Source organism: Oncorhynchus gorbuscha, linkage group LG17, assembly GCF_021184085.1.
Source record: "Oncorhynchus gorbuscha isolate QuinsamMale2020 ecotype Even-year linkage group LG17, OgorEven_v1.0, whole genome shotgun sequence".
NCBI classification, from domain to species: domain Eukaryota; kingdom Metazoa; phylum Chordata; class Actinopteri; order Salmoniformes; family Salmonidae; genus Oncorhynchus; species Oncorhynchus gorbuscha.
Genome location: NC_060189.1, coordinates 45,194,741 through 45,209,669, shown reverse-complemented (window position 1 = coordinate 45,209,669; position 14,929 = coordinate 45,194,741). Strand labels below are relative to the sequence as shown.

At 43.3% G+C, this 14,929-nt stretch overlaps 1 protein-coding gene across 1 annotated transcript in view; it reads right to left on the bottom strand.

Annotated features, from left to right (window-relative positions):
- LOC124001300 (protein FAM193A-like) overlaps window positions 1-14,929 on the bottom strand; it is a 38,593-nt gene that overhangs the window by 12,264 nt on the left and 11,400 nt on the right. The window contains exons 6-17 of the mRNA XM_046307974.1: window positions 14,394-14,625; window positions 12,110-12,234; window positions 11,714-11,861; window positions 11,424-11,498; window positions 11,108-11,182; window positions 10,894-11,006; window positions 10,239-10,493; window positions 7,972-8,119; window positions 7,404-7,547; window positions 6,900-7,184; window positions 2,569-2,776; window positions 1,410-1,733 (exon numbers count right to left, since the gene is read on the bottom strand). Of these exons, the coding sequence (XP_046163930.1) occupies window positions 1,410-1,733; window positions 2,569-2,776; window positions 6,900-7,184; window positions 7,404-7,547; window positions 7,972-8,119; window positions 10,239-10,493; window positions 10,894-11,006; window positions 11,108-11,182; window positions 11,424-11,498; window positions 11,714-11,861; window positions 12,110-12,234; window positions 14,394-14,625 (2,132 nt within the window). The remainder of the gene's footprint in view (window positions 1-1,409; window positions 1,734-2,568; window positions 2,777-6,899; window positions 7,185-7,403; window positions 7,548-7,971; window positions 8,120-10,238; window positions 10,494-10,893; window positions 11,007-11,107; window positions 11,183-11,423; window positions 11,499-11,713; window positions 11,862-12,109; window positions 12,235-14,393; window positions 14,626-14,929) is intronic.

The following is a 14,929-nucleotide window of genomic DNA, read 5'->3' as shown; positions in this document are numbered from 1 at the left end:
CCAAATTGCTCTCTAGCAAACTTCAGACGGGCCTGGACATGTACTGGCTTAAGCAGGTCGACACATCTGGCACTGCAGGATTTGAGTCCCTGGCGGCGTAGTGTGTTACTGACGGTAGGCTTTGTTACTTTGGTCCCAGCTCTCTGCAGGTCATTCACTAGGTCCCAACGTGTGGTTCTGGGATTTTTACTCACCGTTCTTGTGATCATTTTGACCCCACGGGGTGAGATCTTGCGTGGAGCCCTAGATCGAGGGAGATTATCAGTGGTCTTGTATGTCTTCCATTTCCTAATAATTGCTCCCACAGTTGATTTCTTCAAACCAAGCTGCTTACCTATTGTCACAAGTCTTCCCAGCCTGGTGCAGATCTACAATTTTGTTTCTGGTGTCCTTTTGACAGCTCTTTGGTCTTGGCCATAGTGGAGTGTGACTGTTTGAGGTTGTGGACAGGTGTCTTTTATGCTGATAACAAGTTCAAACAGGTGCCATTAATACAGGTAACGAGTGGAGGACAGAGGAGCCTCTTAAAGAAGAAGTTACAGGTCTGTGAGAGCCAGAAATCTTGCTTGTTTGTAGGTGACCAAATACTTATTTTCCACCATAATTTGCAAATAAATTCATAAAAAAATCCTACAATGTGATTTTCAGGATTTTGTTTCTCGTTTTGTCTGTTATAGTTAAAGTGTACATATGATGAAAATTACAGGCCTCTCTCATCTTTTTAAGTGGGAGAACATGCACAATTGGTGGCTGACTAAATACTTTTTTGCCCCACTGTATGTACAGATCCTTCAAGACATGGAGATGAAGCGACTTTAGACTATGCAGATATGGCTCTGCTCCAATACCCACACTAACATACTTCTTAAAGCTTCTGCATGCAAGAGTGTATGATGAAGACATTGTGATATTATTGTTTGTTTTGGACTGTTTGTTCGGGCACTATTATTTTTTTTGTTGAGGCAAAACGAAGTCGGTAGCCGAAGTCTACGCCCCTTCGTTGGTGATTGGTCAACAGTAGGTATTCTTCAAGCTTTGTTGTCCTTCTATAACATACCTTTTAATTGAAAAATGCTGCACCAAACATCTTAGTTAAATGTAAAATTGCACGACTAAGATCTTTGTCAAAAACGTCAAAATTAACAGACAGATTTCTTGAGTTCTCAGATGAATTCTGACTACAGCGACTCAAAATGGACAAACAGTACTACTGCTGCTTTTATGAAATATTTAAAGCGAAGATCTTTTAAGGGAGTACACAAGCACACTAGTTCGGTTATGAAGTATGCTGACGCCTTTAGAATTAACCAAACGTATGCATGTGGTGGTGTGTTAGTATGGATATTCGAGTGTAGCAGTGTGCCATCGGGCTAGCCCAAAGCTGCGCTCCTCCTCCTCTTCAGTTTTACCTAAGGAGTTGGGTCTTTTAGATGAAACTTGGATGTGATTATTACTTGACTGGACAGTGGTTGCCGTGCAGGAGACTGAGGCGGTGGAGGCAGAGGTGGACATCACCACTTTGTTGGCCTCCAGGAAGGCATCTTGGAAATTGTAGAGACACTTCTTCTTGGCGGTGTTCTTCCTCTCCCTGGGCAGGGGCTGTTGCTGCTCCGATGGCGAGGGGGGGAGGAGGTGAAGGGGGGTGGACTCGGACGAGGCGGTGTGGGCATGGTCCCCATAGCCCGAGGAGGGGAGGGGCACGCCTGGGTGGTGGGGTGATCCCAGCATGTCCCCTGGAGTTGAAGACAAACATTTTATTTGTATTTATTTCACCTTTATATAACCAGGCAAGTAAATTAAGAACAAATTCTTATTTACAAGGATGGCCTGGCAAAAAAACATTTGAAAAACAAGAGTTCGCCGCATGTGTAAGATCCTGTGTAAGTCTAAAGATTTTGACGGGCGAGAAAGAACATCGGACAAACAATAAGGATAGCTGTCACTGTACACAAAGTTCAAGAGTACATTGAATTCTATAGCACGAGGATGGAACAATTCTACTATAGTAGAATGAACACTGAACCTTGTCAGGACCCATCCTTGTGTAAACTACAGAGACCAAGTCAGAAGGAGGAGGAGCTGGGGGAAGGAGGCTGAAATGGGAGTGGAATGGGACTCTTACAACAAGATCAGGCATGTAGTTGCAGGCAATGGAGCTGGGAGCTGAAATAAAATAAGCCCCTCCTCCTTTAGCCTACATCAGGGATGGCAGAATCATCTTTCTCTTGGAGAACTACTTGGTATGCAGGCTTTTGCTCCACCCCCATTGTACCACACCTGATTTAGCTAATTAAGATTAATTAGTCAGTGTAAGCAGCTGGTTAGTAGAATCAGGTGGACTATATTAGGTTTTGTAGTGAAAGTCTGCAGTAGGGTAGCTAGCTCCGTGGTAAACTTCCTACACAGATCTAGGATCAGCTTCCCCCCCCCCCAATCTTAACTGTAACCATTAGTGCAGAAAATGCTAAACAGACCAAGTACCAGCGTCAAAGAGCGATTTAACCCTACACCAGCTCTCCAGGAGGATGGTTGGTCGTCCATGGGCTAGATGAAGAGGTATGTTCTCACCTGGCAGGGGCTCCTGCAGCAGCACTGATGGGTTCCAATTCTTCATCATGGCAGCGTCACAGATGTTCTCGAACTTGAGCGAGAGGCACTGCAGCGAGCTGTTCCAGTCGCCAGCGCCTCCGCCAAAGCAGTTCTGGTAGACGTGGTCCGGTAGGGAGGGACTGAAGGCCTGCTGCTTGGGCCCTGTGTGGCTCGATGTGGGGAGAGGCTAGGAACAGGATAGAATAGTTCCGTTTGATCTTACAATCTTGATGGTTGTACAGTTGTCTCATAAAACTGAAGGACCTCTGCGTTACTCTGGACCCTGACCTCTTCTGAAGAACATATCAAGAATATTTTAAAGAAGTGCAGCTTTTCTACAGCTTCTTAAAAATAATCAATAACTTTTTGTCCAAAAATTATGCAGAAAAGTTCATCCATGCTTTTGTCACTTCTAGATCAGACTACTGCAATGAATGCTCTACTCCCCGGCTACCCGGATAAAGAACTAAATAAACTTCAGTTAGTGCCAAACACGGCTGCTAGAATCTTGGCTAGAATCAATATTTGATCATATTACTCCAGTATTGGCTTCCCGTTAAGGCTAGGGCTGATTTCAAGGTTTTACTGCTAACCTACAAAGCATTACATGGGCTCCTACCGTACGCTAGTCACAAGACGCAGGCCTCCTTATTGTCCCTAGAATTTCTAAGCAAACAGCTGGAGGTAGGACTTTCTCCTATAGAGCTCCATTTTATGGAATGGTCTGCCTATCCATGTAAGGACACAGACTCGGTATCAATCTTTAAGTCTTTACTGAAGACTCATCTCTTCAGTAGGTCCTATTTTGTATTTATTGAACTGTTATTTAACTAGGCAAGTCAGTTAAGAACAAATTCTTATTTACTATGACTGAGTGTAGTCTGGCCAGGGGTGCAAAGGTGAACGGCAAGACACTGGAGTGACGAATCGCCCTTGCCGTTTCTGCTTGGTTGGCTCCCCGCTCTCCACTGGGATTCCACTCTGCCTCTGCCCAAATTACGCGGGCTGAGTCACTGGCTTACTAGTGCGCCACCATTACCGGCCCTACGATGGGTGCAGTATCTATGGTGCAATAGTCTGTGCCAGGGGGCTTGGTTCAGTCTATCCTATCTGGTGTATTTATCCTGTCTTATCTGTTGTTCTGTGTGCCTGATGACTCCAGCCGAGCTCCTCTCTTGGGTTCTGCCTATTGAGAGAGTTTTTCCTAGCCAAATAAATGTGATTGATTGATAGTCCAAGACTAAAAAGCATTTTCCATTGATCTTGCTTTTTAGTCCAGGAGTACGCTTAATCTGGGTTCGGGAAACTGGCCCTTGGTGCTTGGACCCTCAGCCCATATTAATCCTGTGTCTGTGAAAAAGCCAAACAGCCAAAGTAATGCCAATAAATGCAATAAGGACACAGAATCAACTATATTTGCTCGGACCCTTAGTCTCACAGAATATTTTCAATAGTGACAGCTTTTTACAACAACACTTGGCACAACCAAGCTGCAATCCCTCATAGTAGATATTAGAGGTCGACCGATTAATCGGAATGGCCGATTAATTAGGGCCAATTTCAAGTTTTCATAACAATCGGAAATCGGTATTTTTAGACACCGATTTGGCCGTTTTAAAAAATATTTTGAACACCATTATTTAGTCTTTATTTATCTAGGCAAGTCAGTTAAGAACACATTCTTATTTTCAATGATGGCATTGGAACGGTGGGTTAACTGCCTCGTTCAGGGCCAGAACGACAGATTTTTACCTTGTTAGCTCGGGGGATTCAATCTTGCAACCTTACACTTAACTAGTCCAACGCTCTAACCACCTGCCTCTCAATGCACTCCACAAGGAGACTGCCTGTTAAGCGAATGCAGTAAGCCAAGGTAAGTTGCTAGCTAGCATTAAACTTATCTTATAAAAAACATTCAATCATAATCACTAGTTAACTACACATGGTTGATGATATTACTAGTTAATCTAGCGTGTCCTGCGTTGCATATGAAGTGCGTATTGTTGCTCCAATGTGTACCTATAACCATAAACATCAATGCCTTTAAAATCAATACACGGAAGTATATACATGTATTTTTAAACCTGCATATTTAGCTAAAAGAAACCCAGGTTAGCAGGCAATATTAACCAGGTGAAATTGTGTTCATTGCACGCAGAGTCAGCGTATATGCAACAGTTTGGGCCACCCAATTTGCCAGAATTGTACGTAATTATGACATAACATTGAAGGTTGTGCAATGTAACAGGAATATTTGGATGCCACCCGTTAGATAAAATACGGAACGGTTCCGTATTTCACTGAAAGAATAAACGTCTTGTTTCCGACCATATTAATGACCTAAGGGTCGTATTTCTGTGTGTTTATCATGTAATATAACTAAGTCTATGATTTGATAGCGCAGTCTGACTGAGCAATGGTAGGCACCAGCAGGCTCATAAGCATTCATTCAAACAGCACTTGTGTGTTTGCCAGCAGCTGTTTGACTTCAAGCCTATCAACTCCCGAGATTAGGCTCGTGTAACGGATGTGAAATGGCTAGCTAGTTAGCGGGGTGCGTGCTAATAGCATTTCAAACGTCACTCGCTCTGAGACTTGAAGTGGTTGTTCCCCTTGCTCTGCATGGGTAACGCTGCTTCGAGGGTGGCTATTGTCGATGTGTTCCTGGTTTGAGCCCAGGTAGGGGCGAGGAGAGGGACGGAAGCTATACTGTTACACTGGCAATACTAAAGTGCCTATGAGAACATCCAATAGTTAAAGGTTAATGAAACACAAATGGTAGAGAGAGAAATAGTCCTATAATTCCTATAATAACTACAACCTAAAAACATCTTACCTGGGAATATTGAAGACTCATGTTAAAAGGAACCACCAGCTTTCATATGTTCTCATGTTCTGAGCAAGGAACTGAAACATTAGGTTTCTTACATGGCACATATTGAACTTCTTTCTTCAACACTTTGTTTTTGCATTATTTAAACCAAATTGAACAGGTTTCATGATTTATTTGAAGCTAAATTTATTTTTATTGATGTATTATATTAAGTTAAAATAAGTGTTCATTCAGTATTGTTGTACTCGTCATTATTACAAATATAGAAGAAATCGGCCGATCAATCGGCATCTGCTTTTTTTTGGTCCTCCAATAATCGGTATCGGCGTTGAAAAATCATAATCGGTCGACCTCTAGTAGATATGAGCTCATTTGATACCGTGCGACCTCGTGGCATATCCATGGAATTACAGTGAAACATCCAACCAAAAAAAAGGTATAACAGAGTTGAATCACTTCCTTGTGATGTTGTAAATCCCCTGAAGGGAATGTATCAATGGGCAAATTCGTTTTGCATGGCCCGGTGCCCCGTTTGGGTGGAGATTTCACTTAAGGACCAATGGAATAGTCTAAAATGAAAAAAAAAAACTCCACCCACCCGGGGCCATGCAAAACAAACTCCACCAATGAAAAGTTTCCAAGGTGAAAACACCCAAAATTACCAGTTAAGAGGGATGAGAGGTGTTACCACTCAAATCATATCCTTAAATCATGTAAATACCCATCACTTTTCTAGACAAAGTATAGCCAATACAGTGTCTAACTAGGGCTGTGACAATAATGGCATTTTTGGTAACAATTGTCATGCAAGTGACAACTGTTACTCAATTGTCGTTTTGTTGAATAATGTTTTGAGCTTATAATGCATCTTTGAAAATTTGCTACAACATACCTAATGAATATAACACAGCTTTGGTGACACCACTGTCTCAAAAACAAATGGTTTTGACTGATTGGAACTAAAATGAAAAATGATTACCAACTTTACCCAATTCATGTAAAAATTAAAAACTGCTATTTGGCAAACTACACATAGTTCAATCCCCCATTCTCCTAAAATGAATGTACTAATACGATGACGATTATCATTTTTTTGTTCATGGTCATTGTCCATAACTGATTATACAATAACCGTGCTAGCCATATCTGTAGGTGACTATGGCTGTATCCCAATACCCATAAATTACTTCCATTCGTTCTCCTCTCCCTCAAGACCATTGAAATGGTTTTCACCAATCAACACACTTACAGAGCAGTGGTAAGATCAGTAAGGGACACAAGTAAAGGAAGCCTTTCAGGACTATTGGTGCACAGCCTGTATCTGTTGAGCATTCAGGAGTTAATATAAGCTGCCCCTAACCACTGACACAAGGTGAGATTTCATTCACCCTGCCCCCTCGGACACCCAAGGTCAGTATTGGGAGTAGGGTAACATCTACCCTTAACCCTTGTTGGTGGTATTTGTGTGTGCACTCACCTTGCTGTGTGAAAGGGAGGGGCTGGGGTAGAGTGTTGGGTGCAGCAGGGGCCGGGGCAGGTGGGAGAGGTTATGCAGGGGCAGGTGGCCGTGGATGTGGGGGTAGAGGTGGAGGGCAGAGTGGTTGGGGGTCTGGTTGTTGCCCTCAGTGAAGAACTGATGGTGGTGGCCGGAGGGGGGCGTGTGGATCCGGTGGGGGGAGAGAGGGGGAGCTGGGCCCAGGGGGGGGAGGGAGGAGGACAGGTCCTGGTTGCACACGTGGCACTCACAGGCGTGCTGTTCCACCTGGAACGAGAGAGAAAGAAGATGGCTACCGTGAGTTTTACTTCATTTGCACCAGTGTGAACATTTTACGCTAGATGGCGACATACACAATCGGCTGTGTTCCCCATGCATTGGAATCTATTCAAATGGAATAGATTCTTTCTCTAGGTATTCCATATCTCGGTAGGTTAACCTGACTCCAATTCTACCTCGAGCCCTAGTTGTGTAGTGTGGTTGTACCTGTTGCTGTTGGTAGTAGGGCGGAGGGCTGTTGCTCTTCCCTGGGGAATGCTCCCTCCGCTGGCCCGGAGGCTCCCCGCAGCTCTCCTCGTCAGCCTCCTCCTCGTCGCCCTCCGACGAACTACTGCTGCTCCCTCCAGGAGACTGGAGGGGGAGAGAGAAATCAGAGTAAGAGGGGATAGTGAGGGGAATGGAAAGAGAGAGATGGGAGGAAGTGGCAGAGGATGAGAGAAAACAGGGAGAGAGGAGAGGGAGAGAGGAGAGTGAGGAGGATAGAGATGGGAGAGAGCAAGGAAGCAGGAATAACTAAGAGTCAAATAACATTTCCTCAATCAAATCTGTCCCAGTCCAGGAACTTGGACAGAGAAATTGAGCAGCGAAATGTGTTAAACTTGCATCAAGGGCACCATCACTCACGGTGTATGGTAAAGTTTCCCCAGATGCTGATCTTGGGCCAGTTTTGCATTTCCCCCACTAATGGTTAAGGTCAGGATTGGGGGAGGGGAAGAAGATCCTAGATCTGTACCTAGGGTAAACTACACCCCGGAGCAGTCAACCACCCACACACCTCAACTTTGAGCGCCATGTTCTCTCCGCCACCATTGAGCTCGCTGTGCAGGCCGTTCATGCCGGCCACCACCCCTGGGTCCTCATAGCTGCCCATGGGGTAGATGTCCGCAAACTTGCCCAACAGTGGAGGCACTTCATCGTCGTCACTACCATTGCGAGGAGGAGGAAGGAGAGATAGGGAAAGGGGAAAGAGAAAATAATGAAGGTGAATATCAAAACAGGAGTGGCCCTGTTAACATGATAAAATGATTATAGGAAATGACATTACATGATTGGAGAGCACATACCCGATAACAAGGAGTTATAACTACATATACCACAAGAGTAACCATAACCACAATAAATACATTATAACAACATCAAGTAGATATTGGGATAAATCCTGCTGGTAGCATGAACTAGAGCTGGGCAATCTGGACCAAAAAAATCCACATCACGATAAATTGGATGAATAATCACAATAATGATAATTGAACAATAACTTTATAACAAAGTGCAACAGTTATTTTTTGTAATATTACCCTTAAAACTCCTACTTTGAATATTGTAGCTATCAAATTGTCCCATTAACTACCCGTAGTAGCAAACTTATTTCATACTTCACATTTAATTTCTTTGGGGTAGGGGGCAGTATTGGGTAGCTTGGATGAAAAAAGTGCCCAAATTAAGCTGCGTGCTACTCAGCTGTAAAAGCTAGAATATGCATATAATTAGTATATTTGGATAGAAAACACTGAAGTTTCTAAAACCGTTTGAATGATGTCTGTGAGTATAACAGAACTCATATGGCAGGCAAAAACCGGAGAAAAAATCCAACCGAAAAGTGTTTTTTCAACTCAGCCCTCATTGAATATACAGTGGGATATTAGTTATGTTTCACTTCCTACAGCTTCCACTAGATGTCAACAGTATTTAGAACATGTTTTGAGTATTCTACTCTAAAGGAGGGGCTCATAAGAGATCTTTGAGTGAGTGGTCTGCAGAGTGCCACAGCCTCGGTCATGTGAAAGGTAGCTACGTTCCATTTCATTTGTACAGACAAAGGAATTGTCCGGTTGGAACATTACGTTTTATTCCATACTTAGGTTGGCATGTTTCTACAGGTTGTAACGGAACTTTTTGAACTTTTCGTCTGACGTTCGGCGCGACCTGAACGAGCTTTTGGATTTGTTTACCAAACGCCCTAACAAAATAAGCCATTCTGCTTTCTGTGACTCTTCTCTTTGGCTGGAAAAATGGCTGTGTTTTTGTGGCTTGGTGGTGACCTAACATAATCGTTTGTGGTGCTTTCGCTGTAAATCCTTTTTGAAATCAGACACTGTGGCTGGATTAACAAGAATTTTATCTTTAAAATGGTGTAAAATACTTGTATGCTTGAGGAATTTTAATAAAGAGATTTTTGTTGTTTTGAACTTGGCACCCTGCACTTTCACTGGTTGTTGCGGGGTCCAGTCCTAGACAGGTTAAGGGCTCCTGAGTGGCGCAGTGGTCTAAGGCACTGCATCTTAGTGCAAGAGGCGTCACTGCAGTCCCAGGTTCGAATCCAGGATGCATCACATCCGGCTGCGATTGGCCCAGCGTCGTCCGGGTTTGGCCAGGATAGGCCATCATTGTAAATAAGAATTTGTTCTGAAATGACTTGCCTAGTTAAATAAAGGTTAAATAATTCTCTAGAGAAAGTCAGTTGTCCAACTGAATATATTCAACTGAAATGAGTCTTCCGCATTTAACCCAATCCCTCTGAATCGGAGAGGTGTGGGGGGTTGCCTTAAATCGACATCTACGTCTTTGGCACCTGGAGATCAGTGGGTTAACTGCCTTGCTCAGGGGCAGAACAGATTTTTACCTTGTCAGCTCAGGGATTCGATCCAGAAACCTTCCGGTTGACCCAATGCTCTAACCTTAGGCTACTTGCCTCGCCTAGTAGGGCCCTATACGTTATTTATCGTAATGAACGATATCAGCATAATGTCCACGATAAGTATTGATAATTTTCGGTTGATCATCCCAGCACAAGCATGAACTCACAAGCCTGTTCTTTGTTCATTTTAGTAATGTGCATCTTTGATAGTTATACAAATATATATATATATTTTTTTACATTATTGTAATGTATTGCTTTTATTGTATGGTTTTTTTCTGTGATATTTTATTGCTTTACATGATACACTAAGGTCTTGTTTTGAAAATAAATTTGCTATAATCTGCTGAATAAATAAATACATATTTTTACAACAAAGAACACGCCACCCCTGGTGGACTTACAAGGTGGTGGTGACCCCTTCTGTCAGGATGAGGCGTGAGTGCTGCTGTATGGTGATGGGCGAGCTGGAGGCCGAAGCGGAGGCTGAGCTGCCCCCGGAGGAGAGACTGGGGGGGTGCACCTCGGCCAGGTAGTCCCGGTGCTGTGGGGGCTCCGTGGCCTGAAGCGGCAGCTTGATGTGGAGATCCTCAGCAATGGGCGAGTCCATGATGCCGCACGTCAGGATGTGGGAGAGGCTGCAGTCGTCGCAGGTGCATCTGGGAGAGGAGCAATGGTTGTTAATTAAAAGGTGGTTTCACAAAGTTTGGGTCGCAGGTGGCCAGTGGTGGTGTTCCAGGTCATTGTTTTTGTGGTTAATATATTATATTGATGTGGTTCATGAGATGCTAAACACTTTTATACCCCATTTCCTTTCAGGTCACTGAATAACACTGGGTACTGGTTGAAACATTGGTTTGTTTTACTTTGGGTTAATAAATGATGATTAAAAACATACTCGCACACAAGTTTGAATGGCTCATTGGACTTGTCATACAAAACCCACATAGGTAAAAAAAAAGAAATATATATTCAAATAAAATGATTTTACTTTACACGCTACAAAGAAACAAATGCACCATCTGTAAATCGCAAGCAAAATGAATCCTCTAAACTCACCGTCTTCGATAATTGCAATTTGGACAGTCTGGAATGCTGAGACGAGAGGAGAGCATTCTCATCGTGTCTGTAAAGTTACTGTCACCAGCTAAAGACTTCTTACTGCTGGTTAACTACAAAGAGAAAAATAATACAATTCACGTACAGCAGATTTAAAAATGTACACGGTCAAAATCTGTCCGACCAGTTTCTATAGACTTTTTGTTCATCATACCTGTTCTTCTATAAACCTCCTCTGCTTAAAGAACTCCCAGTCTTCCTTCAGCATCCGTTGTTTTGTTTTCAAAGTCTGGAAATGGGTAGACATTAATTATGCGCTTTGACAGATGAAGGTCGAAAAGTGTCGGCTTTTTAATAAATTAGAGCACCTATTCACCTTTTCTCTGTTGGACTATATAAATAATATGACATACATAAAATGGGTAAGGATTAGGGAATGAAAAGATAGCCAATGCTGATACCTAACCAATGCTGATACCTAGAGTAACTGTCTTATTACTTGAAATTGAGTTGCGTGATAAACCACTTACATTTTTGCTAATTAAAGACTTATGTGGTTCTGTCCGTTGATTTGTGAGATTCTGGCCCTCCACCTTAAAAAGCAGCTGCCAGAAAAAGAAAACTAGTTGTTAAGCATCAGAAAAAAACAAAAGAAAACCATTCAAAGGAGACATATTTGTTAAAAACCTTCAGGACATCACAATATGTAAATTACACTTAAGTTCCATTGTCACACACAAGGAACTGCCCGTGGAAAGTAGCAGAGAAAGGCATATTGTGTGTGTATTTGATGTGTTTCTCTCGGTCTGTGTGTGTGTACCTGTTCGTCGACGTAGTCGTCAATCCTCTTCTCACACTCCTGCCACTCGGCCGCCACGGCAGCCATCTCCTGCTCCAGCTGCTGGTAGCTCTCCAGCAGGGTCCTGTACATGTCCTCGTTGTACGAGTCGAGGGAGGCCGTGCCGTGCCTAATCAGAAATTGCATAATTTTTTAAAAGAAAACATTGGAAACACACAGCTAGGCCAGTTTATCATACCAATGGCCTATTTAGGTTTGAGGATAGACCAGGTTTAATGATGTTGCTATACTAAGACGAACAAAACAGGGATTATATAGGGAGACTATAATAAATGTAAAAAAATTAAGAATTCTCACGGAAGAATACACTTTAATAACGCCTCTTAATGGCTGTTTTGTCATTCGACTCAGTCTTACCTCAGCTGTGCAACCAGTGCAGGTAAACTGCTGTGCAGGATGGGCTCAGAGAACACCAGGTTCTCAAAAAGGTGCTTGTTGTGCAGCTCCCATGTCACCTGGAACTTTTGTAAGTGTTCGTTCTCCTGTGGAAGCCAGACAAGAAAAGAATAAGGAAACCAAGTTAATGCGGCCTGGCGGTAATGCCGCAGCCTCAGGCACACGTCTACTGTGTTCGCATAGGGTCGTATCCGGCCGTTTGACACAACCTCCCTGTCCATTATCATCCTCTTTCACTATCTGTTAATTTACTTTTAAATTTTTTTAATAAAATAATATTTCGGAAAAGTCTTTAATATACAGTGCGGTCCAGAATTATTGACACCCTTGATAAAGATAAACAAAAATGACTGTATAAAATAATTCAAATACTGTGCTATATTGTATGCTCAAGCACATATCAAAATCCACAAAGAAATGCTTAATTGGTCACAAAATCTACATTTTGCAATGACCATCTCAGCTCAGTGCCGATATCCTCAAAAGGTGAAGTATTGAAATATATATTTTGACCCCTACCTTTGAGAGAAAAATGATATTACTTGGTAAACAAAATTGCTTTCTCTGAGCAATTCTATTAGTATAAAATAATTTACCAAATCTCTTTGAGCATAAAATATAGATAACTATTTAAATCATCTTTATCAAGGGTGTCAATAATCCGGACCTCACTGTGTCTGTGTGTCTGTGTGTCTGTATAACTTAACAGGAGCGACACCATTGTCAGGTGGCTAAATGGCTGCTACCCCATATTCCAGAACCACAGCAGTGGCAGCTGTCTTGGCTGATGACTATTGTCCCTAATCTAAGGTGACAACTTTCAGACAAACATCTGTGCTGCTTCCGAAAAGTATGAGTCATTCTGTGACACCGTCTTTGGCTTGTCCCGGAGTTCTGTGGAGATTCTAAAGCCCATGTTAATCCTGTGCGAGTTACTGAGGCAACGTTACTCATTAGCCTTCACGTACTGGGGGCATGTCTAGTATAACTTACGTTGTTGCCAAGATTCAGGCTAAAGAGACACTGAGCAGAACCAAGCATTGTCCCTCTGTGCTAGTCCGATGCTAACAAAATGGCTAACACAAAGGCAACCGTAAAAGGTAACCAGGACGTGTGCTCCGGGCATGTGCTGACAAACTGGCAGGTGTCTTCAGACATTTTCAACATGTCCCTGATTGAGTCTGTAATACCAACATGTTTCAAGACCACCATAGTCCCTGTGCCCAAGAACACAAAGGCAACCTGCCTAAACGACTACAGACCCGTAGCACTCACGTCCGTAGCCATGAAGTGCTTTGAAAGGCTGGTAATGGCTCACATCAACAACATTATCAAATAAACCCTAGACCACTGACGTGGAGCAGGTTGAGAGCTTTAAGTTCCAACAAACTAGAACGGTCCAAACACACCAAGACAGTCGTGAAGAGGGCACGACAAAGCCTATTCCCCCTCAGGAAACTAAGAAGATTTGGCATGGGTCCTGAGATATTCAAAAGGTTCTACAGCTGCAACATCGAGAGCATCCTAACTGGTTGCATCCCTGCCTGGTACGGCAATTGCTCGGCCTCCGACCGCAAGGCACATCAGTGGGTAGTGCGCACGGCCCAGTACATCACTGGGGCTAAACTGCCTGCCATCCAGGACCTCTACAACAGGTGGTGTCAGAGGAAGACCCTAAAAATACCGGAGTGCCAAGTCTAGGACAAAAAGACTTCCACAGTTTTTACCCCCAAGCCATAAGACTCCTGAACAGGTAATCAAATGGCTACCCGGACCTGAATTGTGTGTGCCCCCCCCCCCCCCCAACCCCTCTTTTACGCTACTGCTACTCTTCTGTTTATTATATATGCATAGTCACTTTAACCATATCTCCATACTACCTCAATCAGCCTCACTGACTAACCAGTGTCTGTAGGAGTTACTACTTTTTATAGCCTCGCTACTGTATATAGCCTCGCTTCTGTTTTTCACTGTCTTTTTACTTCTTTACTTACGTATTGTTCACCTAACACCTTTTTTGCACTATTGGTTAGAGCCTGTAAGTAAGCAATTCACTGTAACCTGTATAACTTGTATTCGGCACACGTGTCAAATAAACATAAAGGCTAACGCACAAGCTAACACTAAGGCTAACACTAAGGAAAACACTGAAAGTTACTGAAAAAAATGTTTAAAAGTCCACTGGTCTAAGACTATGCCATTGCTAATGCTAACGTGATGCTATTGCTAACAGCGGAAGACTCACCAGGGTGAGGAGGAAGCTGCTGATGGTGCGCGCAGCCTGGCAGAGGGCGCTGTACTCCTCCAGGAGCAGCGAGATGAACTGGTGGGCCTGCGGGGGGCCCTGGGCGGCGGCTGCCGCAGCCTTAGAGCCGGTCGACAGGTGCTTGAGCAGGCGCACCTTCATTTCTAGGACGTACTCGCGGGCCTGCTGCTCCAGCCTCTGGTAGAGCTGATACGGGTCCTTCTCACACAACCTGAACAGGAGGTGAGAAAGATGGATATCATAAGACCCAGCGTACAATATGCGAATACTTGTAGTGATTATCTACGGTGGTCAGACCTGGGTCAAAAGAATCTCCAACACTTTCAAATGACTTGAGTTTGATTTAGTTTTCCTGGAATGACGTAACAAATGACCTAGTAGTAGCAGAGGAAGGTTTAGCCTCTGAAATGACTTAACATTTTCTGATGGTAATCTCTTATCTGGCTAAATTTAATAAGGGCAAGTGAGGTAACCACTCCTCAATGATTACTCTGGTACTCTTGTCAGATAACTGA